At 45.1% G+C, this 15,629-nt stretch overlaps 1 protein-coding gene across 7 annotated transcripts in view; it reads left to right on the plus strand.

Annotated features, from left to right (window-relative positions):
• The first annotated feature begins 10,869 nt into the window (after window positions 1–10,869).
• The window catches only part of tns1a (tensin 1a), a 94,068-nt gene continuing 89,308 nt past the window's right edge, over window positions 10,870–15,629 (plus strand). For 3 of the 7 annotated variants that reach the window (XM_030409516.1, XM_030409518.1, XM_030409514.1), the window contains exon 1: window positions 10,872–11,799. In XM_030409516.1, coding sequence (XP_030265376.1) covers window positions 11,704–11,799 — 96 coding nt within the window. In that variant the 5' untranslated portion in view covers window positions 10,872–11,703. Of the gene's footprint in view, window positions 11,800–15,629 lie in introns of all 7 variants that reach the window. The other 4 variants (XM_030409517.1, XM_030409522.1, XM_030409513.1 and 1 more) reach the window with 3 other exon arrangements.

Genomic DNA, 15,629 nt, shown 5'->3' on the forward strand with positions numbered 1-15,629 from the left:
GCCCGGTCAGTTGAGTGTCAGCTGGCTTTGATGCATGATACTGTGTGCAGAATTTTATCCATCTTAGCAATTTTGGTCACCAAAAAAGAAACCCTGCAAACTGACTCAATGATTTTTTTGATATTTTTAGGGACATTTTGTGCAGTTTTGTAAAATGTGTTTATCCCTCTGATGTTTCAAGCCAAGAGACTGCAGCCTGAATGCTCTTTGTATGTTTTTGTAGCTTCCATACAGCCTGTGTGTGTCTGTGTTTGCTTTGTGGCCTGCCAGTGTTGTGACACTTTGGCAGCGATGCCTGAAGTCGTGTCCCGTTGGATATACTAGGCCTTTAGAACGGTTCATTTCCCATAATTCCCTCAGGAGAGACACATTGCTCACTGCCTCTCATGGCTTTGGCTCTGAAGGAGAGTAGAGGTCTCTGCGTCTCTCGCTGTTTTCCTCGAAATGTCTCTGCTAATATCTGGTTGACATTTTTCTGTCCACGAACGAGGTCGGGGTTTGCCAGAGCTTTTTAAGGGGACAGAGGAGAATTTGGCATTTTCACGTCTTATTTGGACTGAGTAGCTCTGTGCTAAAAGTCCACCCAGTCTAACAGTGTATAGCACCTTAAAACAGACATTATAGTTACATTAAGACATGTAAAATTGAAAAACTGAAAACTTACATATAACAAAGTGGGAACTGATGCGTTTATACGCAAAGACACATATGCACGTGTACCCTTGTAGCCACACAAATGCACATACGCTCAGTTTCGGGCTCAAGGGAAGGTTGATCGGTCGTCCCATATCAGTACACATCCAATGAATAATAAACATGTTGTCACCCTCGAATGACGCAGTTCATGTCACCTTGTTTTGTATTAGAGAGTCGTGACCCAATTTGGTCCAGCAGTCTAGCTTTGAAAATGCCAAAACACAGTGATACGGAGAAAAAAATATCACATCATTGGTTGGTGACCTTTGTTTATCTCTTCCTAACAAGGACTTTGTATGACTGTTGGTCAACGTACTCAACGTGCACTCACACCAACCAGTGGAGGTAACGAACGTGAGAGTTTCCAATGGTAATAAATGACGGTGTCCGCTTGCGTATGGCTTTTCAATTGTGACCTGATCATGTTGTTTTGACCCGAGAAGATGTGTCAAGCGACAGCGGTCCTAGTTGCAATACTCCTTAAAGTATCTGCATTTGCGTATTCGGGATGGGTTACCAAGACAATCACTGTTAGCACCTCATGGTTTCTTTTAACCATAACCAAAATCTTTTATTAATCTTAACTAAGTGGTCTTGAGTCTAGACCGAACCGAACCTTAACCATAGCAGTAGTAGTTTGGAAAAAGCTCATACTGTTTGAATCAAAGCAACAAAAACTTGTGCCTTTGACACGGTGGACTCCTGTTTGTATCCCTTTTAATATCTGCAGTCAATTTTGGCATCAATGCAATCATTTGTCCAGCTGTCTTTGTGGCATCATGTTTGTTTCGGAAGTCTTTTTAAAGGCATCGATCTGCAATAAGAAAAGTTAACCAAGGGTTAAAAAATGTTTTCTTCTGATTTCATAATGGCCATGAAAACATTCATCTGACATGGGAAATAATGGCAATCAAGAAAATTAGAAACTGGGAGGGAAGATTTGGCGTCCCATGGAAACATTTTGGAATAATAATTTGTGTTAACTAAAATATTATGTACTTAATTAACATTGGGGAAGGATTTATCCAAGTGATTTTGGTAACATTTCCAATAATATGCAAAAGTTAAATGTTACATGCAGCAGTTCTGGCACACAGTGGAATATTACAGAATAACCAACTTGGAAATGGTCTTTCTCATTTTCATGGGACCTTTAATATCTTTTCTCCTTCACCACGACCATTACAGCAACCCTCTTTCCTTCGTAATCTTCTCACTTCATCCACCTTCAGTCTCTGCTGTTAATTTGACCCCCTCCTTCCTCCTCCTTTCTCTGTGTGTTGCTGTCTCTGTCTCTCTAACTGCTTTGCACTGTCCTTTCCCATTTGTCCCTTTCCCTCCTCTCTCTGCCTCTCAGCTGAGATAAGGAGATTTAGAGGGAAGGGAACTGCTCCAGTGCCTGACGAGTGGGAAGTGTTTTGCCTTTGCTCATTTTTTGCCTGCCCATTTCCAGAATGTTCTTATTTGCTTAAGAAGCAGGCTGACTCCAGTGTCACTATGTACATTTAATGTCACTATTTGTGACAGTTTAGCACTGGCCATCCCCAGTATGCCCTCTTTCTCTCAATATTTCTCAGTCAAGGCTACAGTGTACTTGCCGTCAAAACAAATTCCAGTTCTGTACGTGTGTCCAGACAAAGACATATTTGAGCAAAACATGAAGCAGCACCTTGGCTTTCAAGTCATCATTGTGTAGTGTACACAAGCCTGCCGCTTCAAACGTAGAGGTATTTACCCAGAAACCCTGACCAGCCGTTATTGTTATAAAAAAACATGTAGGCTGTTTTCTTTTGCAAGAAAGCAATTTTATTTCCTGTACGTCCAGTCTTCCTTTTCACATTTTCATACCATCATTTCATGTTTAAATCCTTATATATAAATGACTGGGTTGGAGTGTTAGAAAATATTTGGACTCTGTGTCCAATCAAACAGCTTCTTAGACCTCCAATTTTGAATTTTACTTATTCAAAGATATATTGCCGAACCTAAAATGTTGTGGCCAAAAATAGGTTGAAGGCTCAAAAAGTAGCAGACGAACGTAAAAACAAGCATGATACACCAACACATTCTCAACCATAGTTGTCAAATACCTACGGCAACTTGCGGACTTCCCAGTGGACACGTTCCCAGGAAGTCTGCAAGCACTGAGGGTTGACCAATCCTACAATACGTCCGGTCCACAGGGGCCCACAAGCGGACTTCCAGAGAGATTGCTTGGTGTGCAGGCGTCACTGGACGTCACTGATTTAATAACCCAGGATTCAAAGCAGTATGGATATAATGTAGTTTTTTTCCAATTACTAACTGATGGAGCATAGGGAAACAAACTTGACAAGATAGCAGTGAACACACCACACTACGTATGACATCAGTCCGCAAGGCCAGAGATTGGTCATATGGACTCACCCGTTGACGCATGGTTGGCAGATTGGTTATGTTTGAGAAAAGATTGTTAACTCTTAGTTTCACATTGAACCTGAATCACCCTGTCACCCTGGCGAAGGTCCTGTTTGCGACCCACCACTCAAACGGAACCTCCAGAGTTCTTGGGACTTGGTCGCTCCATATAATACGTCGGATGGAGCGATTGCTCTGGTGATCTTGACAAAACTCTAGTATTTGGTGCCCTGGGAATGAGAACAGGCTCACTCCAGACAAGTAAAGAAACAGCCACACAAATTGGTATTTCTGATAAGCAGAGAAATGCCTCATTGTGCCCTTGAAACAAAAGGTCTGCTCTCGTTTAGGTGTACTTAGGTACCAGCGAGAACTCTCTTGCCAAGAACACAAGATCACATTGTTGATTTCATCTCCAAAGCCCAATAAATCTACTCCAGACTGGTCCGGACAGATCTTTGCATCTTCCCGCTGCACAGTAATTGCTTGGATTAAAGCGCTTTCTTGTGAACGTCTATAAGTGTGAAGGGATGTGCTGCTCTGCTCTCATACAATTTGAAAAGCATGTTCTGCGATTATCCAGAAGACACTCGGTCTCCACTCTATGTCCTCCCCCTCTGGCTTCATGGTTATTTTCACTCATCTTTATCCCCGGCACTGCAAATTGCTCCTTCCCTGATATCACATTGCTGAGTCTTGCTTTACGGATGAACTGGATCGCAGTGGACTGTCACTTTGCCTTACAGTACAGCAGATTCTCAGCGGTCAGTATTCAAATCCAAGGCTGTGATTGGTGATAAATGTGTATAATTAGACTGAGTAAGAGCCCGTAGTCTTCCTATCGATTTCTTGGCTCATTTAGGGAATTAAGGGGTCTGCAAATTCCTAAGCACAGCAGACAGGACTTGGGGATTAAATGGAGAAGGTCCCATCTTTCAGGGAGCAAAAACTTGCTTTTCCTGCGAGTGCTTACGGTTATTTGCAGGCAATGTTGTGAGACGTGATCACAGCCCAGGCAGTAAGTGATCGAATTTAACATTTTTGTCCCGTGCCACTCAGAGGAAATCAATCACAGCTGAATTGTGTCTGTCTGACATTGTTGTTTCCGTCCTACTTATTGTCGACCCTTTGAAAGGGGGGAGCGTATGATCTGAACACCGTGTTCACCTTGAGATGTCTCCCCTGGCACTGGTGTGTTTGTCGACCACGAGGGGGTCTTTAACCTACATAGGTAGCTACATTAGCGGGGCTAAAAGCACGCCACAAACCCTACTGGAAAACGGCCAAGTCAGCAGCGGGATGTGAGCTATGAGCTGGATGTTCGGACATAAGGAGGGGGTGGATAGCTTCCCCTCAGGCTCTTTCCAGGCTTGTTCCAAATGAAAATAGCCACAGTGCACTATCCTGCTGCTGTGTTCCAGGCACACATCCTGCAATGACCAGAAGGAGGACAATGAATTAGATTTTATGAACTTTGTGCTGGATTTTGTTTCGACGGACATTGATAGAATTCTTTTAATTTATGTGCTCTATCGCAGGTTTATGTTCATTTTATTGCTTTGCTTGGGGGGAGTCAGTGAAGTGCCAACCAATTATAAGACTGGTAATGTCCTTCACATGCAGCCTGATTTGAAGCAGTGAAAGCGGTTTGAAAATAATATGAATGAATTGAACTTGCTGTAAAGAGGCAAAACATACATTTGTTGTGTTAATCTGCGCAACCAGAAACCAAACAAGGATCCACCTTCGCCGCTCTCTCGTGGCTGGAGAAGGTGAAAGCTGCAAAGTGGTGCGGATGGTTTAAAGGAATGGAGAGGAGAGTCACAGGGTCGATTCTAATTTGGCCCCGGACTGCAGCTGATTGCGACGATAACGGTGCTGTTGAGTTGCATTACGCTGCTGTCGTCTGGCTGATACCTGATTGCAGCTTATCAGGGGCATTTACATCACTGATTACCTTCTGCCTTCTGTGACTGAACCCAGATCAGCTGTCCTTGTCCAGACTGTAAGACAAAACGATCACATGGAATTCTCAATAGTGACGATTGAATGGATTTGGAAAATGACAAGTGTCGATGCAAAAGACATTACACAAAATTAACGGAATAAAACAGAAGAATTGTTAAGATTTAAACAATCAAAAAATGACTCTAAGAATAACTAAAGCAACATCTAATTTGTCCTCCGATGTCTTGACAATTTGAAAAAGTAAAAGCAAGTAGAAATTGATCACATTGTTGGAAGCGTCCTAAGAGAGTGTAGATGCACTTCTCTGTCAATAGCTTCATCATCACCCCTTCCCTCCTGTCTTTCCTTCTCCCTCGGGGTTGGAAGAAAGGTTGGACGTTGCTGTGTGTGTGTGTGTGTGAGTGTGTGTGTGTGTGTGTGTGCATGTGTGTGTGTGCATATGTGTGTGTTGGGGGGGAGGGGAGTCGACATCGCTGGATAACTGAGTTTCCCTTGGCAGCAGGCCCCGGAAGTGTCACCGCTCATAGACCTCCACTCTAAGCGCATCCAAGTGCTTCCCTGTCCCCGCACATAATTTGCTCCCGCTAAAGACGAACCTGTCACCTGGAGGTTTTTCCCGGCGGAGACGGACTCCACACATCCACAGCTGTGGAACAGCGGGATCTTAAACCTTTTACCTGTTCTTTACCTGATCGTCAATTGTTTTTCAGGAAATAACAGCAATTACAAGAAAAGATCAAGTTGAGCTTCAAACAGCTGGTTAAAACACTGAATCATTCGAGGATCACTGAAGTGCAATGATCCGGCGTCATTGAGAATTACTGATCAAAGCACCTTCACTTAATAGACTGAATCATTGATCACAGGCCATGGGGGTCACCTCTGTCTCTGCAGTGCTTTCTCTTGGATTAGATGTGATGAAGAGGGACATTTCTGAAACAACGAGGTGTCGTCATTATTATGTATTATTATGCATTATGTATGGCACCCTGCACCCAGGAGTCAGGACTGGCATGCCTGCAGTGCAAGGGCACGGGAGGTTGCGTTCGGTGTGTGAGTGTGCTGATGTTCCATGTGCTTTTTTTGTTTTCCGAGTTGGAGATTTGCACTTTCGCTGCAAAGAACAATCAAACTAATTCATTTAGTCGGGAAAATAGCCGTGATTGTTGCTGATGGAAGTACTTAAAACTGAATTTAAAAGGAGGCAAAGGAAGGGAGGACGACTAGCAAAGAGGGTAGAAGCAAAAAAGAATCTGGGTCTCTTTGTTGTGAAGAAGGAGGCTGGCACAAAGGCGGAGAAATAAAACAAAGGAGATGAAACGGAGGTGAGGAGAGAGAGAAAAAGAAGGGAATGTGAGGACGAGTGGTAGAGAAATGGAAGGCAGATGAGTGTGCGTGTTAGTGAATGATGAGGTGTGTGATGGGACCTAATCTGCTGTCTGCTCAGTACAGTGCACACTCTGTGCTCTGAATGTGAATGGGATGCCGGTGCAGAGAACTAAACTCTGCACCTCCTTCTGCCTCGTGTTTGCTGCGCAGCTTCGGATACCGCCACGTCCAGCTGTCAGACACAGCCAGGATCGGCGTGACTTCACCGCGAGCTTGCAAACTCTAGGGCGTGCGCCGCTTTTGCTAATTATTTTGATGATGTGATTTTGATTGTTCTTGGATGGGACAGACTTTTTCACAAGTGGAAGGTCACATTTTCAGTCTGTCTGTGAAACTGTCCTTGAGCACACCAACGAATCCCATCCTGCTCTCTGTTCAGCCCACTCACAGAACTGAATCTTGGCATTTTTTCTTCCTGCGAACCACCTAATTTTGTACGCATCATCTCAACATTTTATACCTGTGTCGGGGACAGAGACCGCTGTTCAAAGCTGTGTTTCAACATTTGTAAGCGTGAAACCACTGGCCGGCAGCTAACATCATAAGCATACAACTGAAAACGATAGCACCTTTTTCCACTCGACCATGCTGACGTGGTTAAAGTACTGTAATAAGAAGCAGCTTTTTGTTATTGCCACAATGACAGCACATAAATATTTGAATCTGCAAACACACAAACAGGAGATTGTCTCAGATTGTCAAGAAAAAAATCCTTAAACTGGAAACAAAAATGTGCTGATCACTCCTTCGAATCAACGAGGCGCTTAATAGAAACGATGCCCCCGTTTGTATCAAATATTCATGACAGTCTTTTGTTGTGAAAAGCATTACCTTGGATCAGATTTTGTTTGCATGTGATGAAAAATTCACATAACCTTGCTCCGGGCTAATGAAATCACGGGAGATCAAAGAGTGAGCAGGTGAGCCTTTAGACCTGAAGAGAGGGTCATTATAAGTTTGTCGAGGCAAAATTACAACACTAAACAACATTAATAGACAGGGTTTAGCATCTTTGAATATTTTAAACTGTATATATTTGGATAGAAGGGGTAACATTTGATAGATATTTGTTAGACAGTGTTGCCAGAAAAACCTCCGGTGCAATAGAGAATCAATCTTAGCCAACAGTGCAAACTCCCAGTTTTTGTGCACTTGGTGAAAAATGATAGATTCTGATCCTGCCGCGGATGACAGGGGAAAGTCATTGAGGGAGTTTTCTTTTTTTGGCAGCCTGCACTTTTTCGCAGGGTTTCCAGTCAAACGGATAGGCGGCGTGACAGGCCAGTCAATAGAAGTCAGCAGTGATTATGCAAGTTGCTTATGCCTAATGAGAGAGGTCAGCGCATTGCCAAGAGAACGGGACGCAAGCCCAGTCTCACACTGAGATGTACAGTACATTCTGTTGTAGAATAATGTGCGGTACAAAAACATATTCCCCGATCGCCTGCCGAACGCAGTATGTCCTCCTTAAACGATATACAACCGACGAAGAAGGACTTGACAGAATATTTATTCGATAAAATACCTCAGAGCCTAAATATATGTTTTTTATTTTACTGCAAAATCATATAAAACGCTTCCTCTTTCTTTTATAAGTTGTTTTATATCTCTGTAAAAAAATATGCTGTTGCAAAGAAAAGCAGGGAACCAGTTCAGTGCAGGAGAAGCAGGTCCACAGTACATCATCAATAACGTTGACATAACGGGAAAAATACACTGTCTGCTTTGCATTTCTAGGCCCATTTGCTTTTTGGTGGCACATTTTTCTTTTTCCTGCAGACAAGTAGCCAAGCGTAGATGTCTAGCAATGTTTTTTTTCTTTTTTTTTCTACCTATAGCACCCAGATCTGAAGCATTAAACATATACAGGATGTCAGGTTTTGGCGTTCGGCCCGTCAGACCATCACTCAGCAAGGCACTCTTTCTATAGAGCTGCCAATTTGCATCAACCTCACACTGACATCATACGTCCGCCGATTGTTTTTCCTCCAACATTGGCATCAGCTGACTGGAATGCAATGCAGCAATTAGACACTTTGTTTTTTGAATACATTATTGTTGTTCTCAACCTTTAGGATTTCTAGGAATGTATGACTCTATCCCACAACCTTCAGTAAATGGTAGCTGATCGTACAGGAGCATCAAGTCTCCGTTCAAAGGTGGTGTCAAATGTGAGAGTCTTCCTTGATCTTTCTCCAGCCGTCTGCTTACTCCGGGTCGATACTGTGACCAGTCGTGGTCTGTTGTTTGCAAACAGCTGATGTCTGCTTTCGGTGCTTATTCAGTCTTTTCCCCCCGGGGAACCTTTTTTGCTGTTTAGCCAGTGCTCATCGCAGCTGCTTCTACGGGAAATCATATATGACCACAGTCATTCCTTCCAGGCAGGTTCTGCCTTTTGAGGTGTCCCAGCAGAGATCTTAAGGGGACAATGTTGAATGGTTGCGGTGGGTGTTGATTCCTTTTGCCTGTGATACCTTAGTCCTCAACTACGGTCACATGATGACACCTGAGTAGGTTGTATTTGCTGAAGGACGTGGCAGGAGATGGTCAAGAGTTGTTAAAATAGGTGGATATCAGTCCCAAAGGTTGGAGAATTCTTTGGAGGAAGTAGTTACTGGGCTCAAAGCGATCAATAAATTGAATGCTGCATTTTGAACCTCTTCATCCAACACCTCTTGCACTTGTCTTTCTTCTGCACTTCCTTTTACTCAAAGGGAGGTGCAACTTGCTTGTGTAACGACGTCGTATAGCAACGCAATCGTTCCTGTTTTTTATGAGATCTTAAAGGTCCAATTCGTAAGAAAGTTTATTTTTGAGTCTCATCCCAAGTTTTAACATGTGGAATGGTTGTGGTGGATGTTGACTCCTTGTGCCTCCAATACCCTGGTCAATACATGACCTTAGGCCTCTACTAAGGTCACATGTTGACACCTGAGTAAGTTGCCAAGAGTTCTTGGAATTGGAAGATGTGTGTCCCAAAGTATTGACAATTCTTGGAGATCATGACTGAACTGACTCACTTTGTGAGGATGCCTTGATCAGAATCATCCTTCTTTTACTGATATATGTTATTATGTGTTATTTAAACCTAAATTGCACTGGATTTTGATTCATGCATTCATTCATTGGGAGCAACAGCAATGCACAACTGAATATCTGCATTAAACGGTCTGTAGTTTAATACACATTTTATTTTTCGAGAACCAAACAAAGCCATCGATGCACAATTCTATTCAAGCTGCTACACGTGTACGGACGGATGACATGCTTTATTCATACACTGACACATGTACTGACTGCAGATTTCAGCACATATGATGATATGAAGAGAAGCTCTGATGGGAGCAGTTCTCCGTCAATGGCGAGATTTGTATTTCTTTTATGGCCACCGCATTTCCATACGGCCAAAACAATTTGCGTTATGTTCCCCCCCCCCCCCAAACACCCTGCCGAAGCCCCCCCGCCCGCCCTCAGGGCTGAGCTAGCTTTGCTTGACAGAACAGCATCCTCTCTACACTTTATCTCCCTCGCTCATTGCTTTGATGTGTTGTGATTGCGTTGGTGTGGCGGTGGTGTGCTGGGTGGGAGGGGTTGGGGATGGGGATGGGGATGAGAGGTGGGGGTGTAGCAGAGAAAAGCGTTCTGCAGTGAAAATGTGCTCCCACTGAAGCGTAGAGAGACTGCAGCACAGTGAACGAGCCTGTGCACCACCTGCAGTCGTGTGTGTGTGTGTGAGAGAGAGAGAGCGAGGGAAATAATCACCCAGGACACAATGATTCAACACCCTCGCTCCTCTCCCTCTTCTGTCGTCCTCCATCCTTTCTTTCTCTCCTCCCTCCTTCTCTCCCTTCGACCCAATTCTCCACACACACCACAATCATCTCACCCTCTCGCCTGCCTTGTATCCGCCTTGCACCGTGACGGCTGCTGCGCGTCCGTTTGTGTGTGTACATTGCGCATGCCGGTGTGTGTTTTGTGTGCGTTCACCAGTACTCTCTCCGCTCAATATTCTCAAAACACATTCTCCCCTCCTTCCTCTCCTCCTGCGACTCGCTGCCTTTCCCTTTTTTCGTCATTCTTCCCCTCTCCTGATGCCTCTCATCCATCCATCTTGACTCCTCCATTCACTCTTTCAGTCGATTCCGTCGCTCCCCCACCTCTCCTCGGTGATCACTACTTGATGCGCACTTTTGTTTCATACCCGCGTCGCCGTCCTCTCCTCGGCGACTCTGAAATATAAACACCGAATGAATACGCTCAATCTGTCATTCTCGACAGAAACCCCCTTCTGTTTTCCATCCTTTTCTCTCTCTCTCTCTCTCTCTCTCTCTCTTCCAACCGTTATGTTCCCAGTCTCCCTTTTCTTTTTTTCTTTCTCCCCCCTCCTCACTCTTTTTGCTCCCCTCCTCCCGCGCTGGCTGAGTAAGTGCTGCAGCATCAGTGCATGTGTGTATGTGTGAGAGAGCAGCACAGAGCGAGCGAGCGAGCGAGAGAGAGAGAGAGAGAGAGAGGAGTGTGTGTGAGCGGAGTGTGTGAGCGCGAAGCACCGGGGATCCTGAGCCTGGAGGAGAGCCGTGTGACAAGAGGGGGGCTCTTCTGCCTGTGGATGTATGTGCCAGGACAGCGTTTTCTTTTCTTTTTTTTTTTTTTGCAGGCGAGCGTACGCGTGCGTGAATGTGTGTGTGCGAGGGGCATGCCAGAGTGCGTGAGTGAGTGTATGTGTAACAGTGTCGTCGATCAGCGACGGGCTCTTCGCATTATGCAGCCGACGGTGCTCATCACACTTTGAGGACTGACTCATCTAGACCGGGGGGCTGTGGAGACAGAGGAGACGAAAAGAGAGAAAGCGAGACAGATGGATGGAAAGACAGGAAGACAGTTTTAAGCTCTTCATGCTCTGGGTCCCTCTAGACCATCCAAGGGTCTAGTCCGTTTGTGGGACGCCAATTGCTTCACAGTGGCCCCCCTTGTTCCCCCCCACAAATTGGAATTGCAGACACATAACCAGACAGGTAGCCAAATTTGCCAATAAAGAAAAAAAAAAAACCCTGAAAGGAAAATAAATCCCCAGTCGTCGTCTGACTTGAAGGAAGGTTTTCAATTCATTTCTGCTCCACCGGACTAGGACAAGAGGGTCTCCCGTCTCTGCAGGGTCTTTTTTTTTTTTCGCTTGACACCGTTCTTTTTACTGGGGGTTGCAGGATCCTATCCCAGAGATAAGAGGCTGGCAGACGAGACGGGACAGACGCAGGCATGGCTCGCCTCAACTGGTGCCTGGCTGCCGTCATCAGCTGGGGCAAGTTCCTCTTCGCCTGCTTCTTCCCTCTGCGGGGGGCCAAGCGAGACAAGGTAAGACTTCACGGAGGGGGGGTAAAGGGGTTGCTGCAAATGGGAGCCTGAGTGGGGATTCAGTGGACTTAGAGGATGAGTTCTCCACATGTCGTCTTTCATGTCTCACTTCAACCCATGCAGGTGACTTTCTTCTAGCCAAAAAAACCTATCTGGAATTCTCATCGTGCATGTGATTTACATCAGGATGGGCCTCGTTCTCAGTCATACCACCCGACCATTGCATGCATACATGCCGGCTTCACCTAAACCACCAAATGACGTAGCTGTGAAAACGAGCTTGGCGACTGGTCATGGACCATGGGCTCTGGAAGACTGGTTGGTGTCCCTCTAAGTGCTGATTCAAGGTCAGTGTTACATCTCCAAGTGGTCTCCAAGCAGCTGCTCCAGATAAGGATGGTGGGGAACCACTGGGATCAGATTTTGGATATGTCAGGTTCTTGCAGCAACCACCTGGAACAAATGATAGTTGCTTCTGATACATCGGGTCACCTTGCTTCCACAACTGCAGAATTGTAATGCACCATTATTGAGGGTTTGCGTATTCCCGAGGAAGAGCTCTTGATTCCCCCCATTCATCTCCTGCCATTGCATGTCATGCTGTATTTGCTCATTTTTGAAGAGGGGGGGTGAGTCTTTTGAACGCTGCGCCATATTCCGATGGTCGGATTGCACATGTGTATGAGCGAGAAAGGCCAAACGGAGTTCATCGACTGGTATCAGCTGAATGCACACTCCGTTTCTTTGTCTGTTTCCCCAGAGCCGATGTTATTAGCAAAACCTGGACCACAATCTTTGCTTTTTTTCTTTTTTTTTTTGCTCTTCTCTAGCAGATAATCAATCATGTGTAACAACTCTGGTATGTCTAAATCGCACTATTTCCTCTTACACATGCACCTACACACATGCGAGGACACCAGGAACAGCGCCTGAGGTGATCCCCTGATAAATGGTGATTTTTAAGGAGGTAATTTCTTTTTTTCCCCTCCTGCCTTTTTTTTTTTTTTTTTTTACATGCAATGAGTTTCTCTAGAGCAAAGAGAGACCTTTTTTATAGCAGTTGTCCTCAGGCAGGAAACACTGACCAAATCAGCTTAATGTGCTGCATCCTCAGCAGTTTTTAAAAATAATCTGTCCCCTACTGTGAATATTATCATAAAGTAAAGACACCTTTTGGGACTTTCATGTGCCCTCAAATCTTTTATTTGAATCCTCATTTTGGGTCTATTTTGCACCATCAGAAGCTTTCGATCCTGTGCATAAATACCAGTCAAAAAAGGTTTGAAACTTGAGTGTTGCAGTGCTGTAACTCTCCCTCGACTGCAAGCTCTCTTGCCGTTGCGTATGAGAAGCGTTTGGTCTTACAAAGTCTGGCGACGATGGGATTTTGCTCGTGGTGACGCCGTAGCGTGCAGTGCTGCAGCCGCCCGTCTCTCCGAGCCCCAACACCCTCCCACCAGCACCAACACCAGCAGCAACCCCCCCGCCCCATTGCCGCAGCTCCTTATCTCTACACCCGTGCTCAATCCCACCACGCTCCCCTTGTCGCACTCCCTCGTATGTGTGTGTAACTGTGTGTGGAGCTTGTTAGTGCCTTTGCGGACACACGCTCATTATATATCTCCTCGACCCGGTGCAATGGATCCCCAACCCATTATGTTCATTCAGTCACAGCTTGTGCTCAGCCTGTCCTGTCAGCACTGGCCTTTTTGTCTTCAGTGTGGAAAGAGGATTCGATTGGTTTTAAATCAAAATCGGTGCAGTGAATGAAGGTTTTTGCACCATTTTTCGATTATAGGGGGGAGTGGTTCAGCTCATCTTCAACTCTTGTGCCTACCTACACTGTAAAATGGGACATATTGTTTCCACCAGGGATGTACCCTTGTTAAGGTATGGAAATTGTACCCTGAGGCCCGGCTGCATTTGTACCCTTGTCCCTCCTACTTTGGCAGGAACATTCATGTACCCCACCATGATAAAAATGTCATTGGATCACTGCAAATATCACATTTTTGTCTTGAGAATCATTTTCTTTTTCCTTTTTGGGGGGGGGGGATTTCTCTGTTAAAAAGGTTGAAATATGTTTACTGCAGTGATACTTTTGGGGTTGTTAGGAACACCTGCAAGAAAGTTGGTTAAGGCTGAAGATCCAATGTATAAGTTAATTAAATTCCGATTCTCATTTCCAGCTCATTGAGTATTCCAATCTACCAACACAAGGCATCAATGTATGATGACATGGGAAGACAAAATTGTCATTATTTGAACCAACATCCTTAGAATTGGAACTTTAAGGGCAAGAGTTGGAGGTTGGAATTGAGGGTAGATGTTGGGGTTCTGGTTAAGAGATTGGGATGAGGATGAGGTTGAGGGGCACAGGTTTAGGGTAAGGGTTGTGGCTGGGGTTAGAGTTAGAGGTTGGGGTTCTGGTTAGGGGGTTGCAATTAAGGGTTAGTGGTTATGTTTGGGGTTAAGGTCGTGCTTAAGGGCTAGGGTTAAGGGTTAGTGGTTGTGTTTGGGGTTAGGGTTCTTGTTAAGGGGTTGTCGCTAAGGGTTAGAGTTAGGGGCTAGGCTGTTTGCACTCAGAAAAAGCAAGATTCACAGTGAATGCCTCTGCTGTGACATGACATTTCCACATGTAACGTCTATATGTAATAAAACATAAGCATTATCTGTTCAACTTCCCGCAACTTGTGCCGCCGAATTATTGCGACGTCTGCTCGCGGATTATCAAATTTGCCAAGTGGCCCTGTTTCTAAGGATTTAGCCTTTCAGTGTCCCCATTTATTTTTGATTGGGCCAATAAATAAATGAGGATTTTGCCTCAGAAACAGGATTTCTGCACACTTCTTGCAGTGTACATGACAAGCATTCAGCCTGTCGCTCCAGCTGCAGCACTCGAGCTCGCTCACGTGACCGACTGGGAGGTGAAAGTGGAGAGGTAAGGCTCTGTGTCTTCCCTCCGAGGACCGCTGTGAGGTGTTCAGTTTCCATGGCAACGCGGCTCTCACGGTCCCCCCATGACGGGGGCCGGGTTACAACGGGAGGAGGTGGTTTTGTAAGACGGAGATGGGGGGGGAAACAGAGAGGGAGGTGGAGGGATGATGATGATGATGCGTAAAGGTTTTCTCCGTTTGCGTTACTGAGGTGAAACTACAGTGGTACTACGGAGGGGTAACCCTCTCCTCTCCTCTTTTCTCCTCTCCTCTCCTCTTCTCTCCTCTCCCCACATCCTGCCTCATCTTCCCTTCATTTTTGTTTCCTCTCAGTTTCCTTTCATTTTGTGACATTGAATCTTTCCTCGTGTCTTTCCTTGTCTTCTCTGCAAATTCTGTTCCTTTCTCTTTTTGATTCCTTCTGTCTTGTCAGATCTGTCCTTATGTCTCCCTTTGACTCCTTTATTTCATTGAATCTTTCCTCATGTCTTGCCAGGGCTGCTCTTATTTTCTTTCCTTCTGTATCCTTCCTCTTCCTTTCCCCCTATTTCATCAAATTTTCCTGTCCTTTTTGTCTCCTTCCTGTTCATTTTCTTGTATTTCACTTCAGTCTCATCCCCTCTTCCTATTTTTTTGTCTTTCAGTTTCCTTCCCTTCTTGTCTCTCCTTTTCCCTCCTGTTCCATCTCCTCCAGTATTTTGTGTTTACTCGCCTCCCTATTCATTTAACTAATGTCCCCCCTGGCAGTAAATTCACATCAGGCAGTACTGCGGACAGCCAAAAGAGAAGAGGGTGATGGGAAACCTGTCCACTGAATGGTTCCTTATTCTCCCCCTCTAAGGTTGCCTCTCCAGCATATGCATGAAAACCTCATTCATCGCTCGTTGTATTTAT

This window comes from Sparus aurata, chromosome 24 (genome assembly GCF_900880675.1).
Source record: "Sparus aurata chromosome 24, fSpaAur1.1, whole genome shotgun sequence".
Taxonomy (NCBI): Eukaryota; Metazoa; Chordata; class Actinopteri; order Spariformes; family Sparidae; genus Sparus; species Sparus aurata.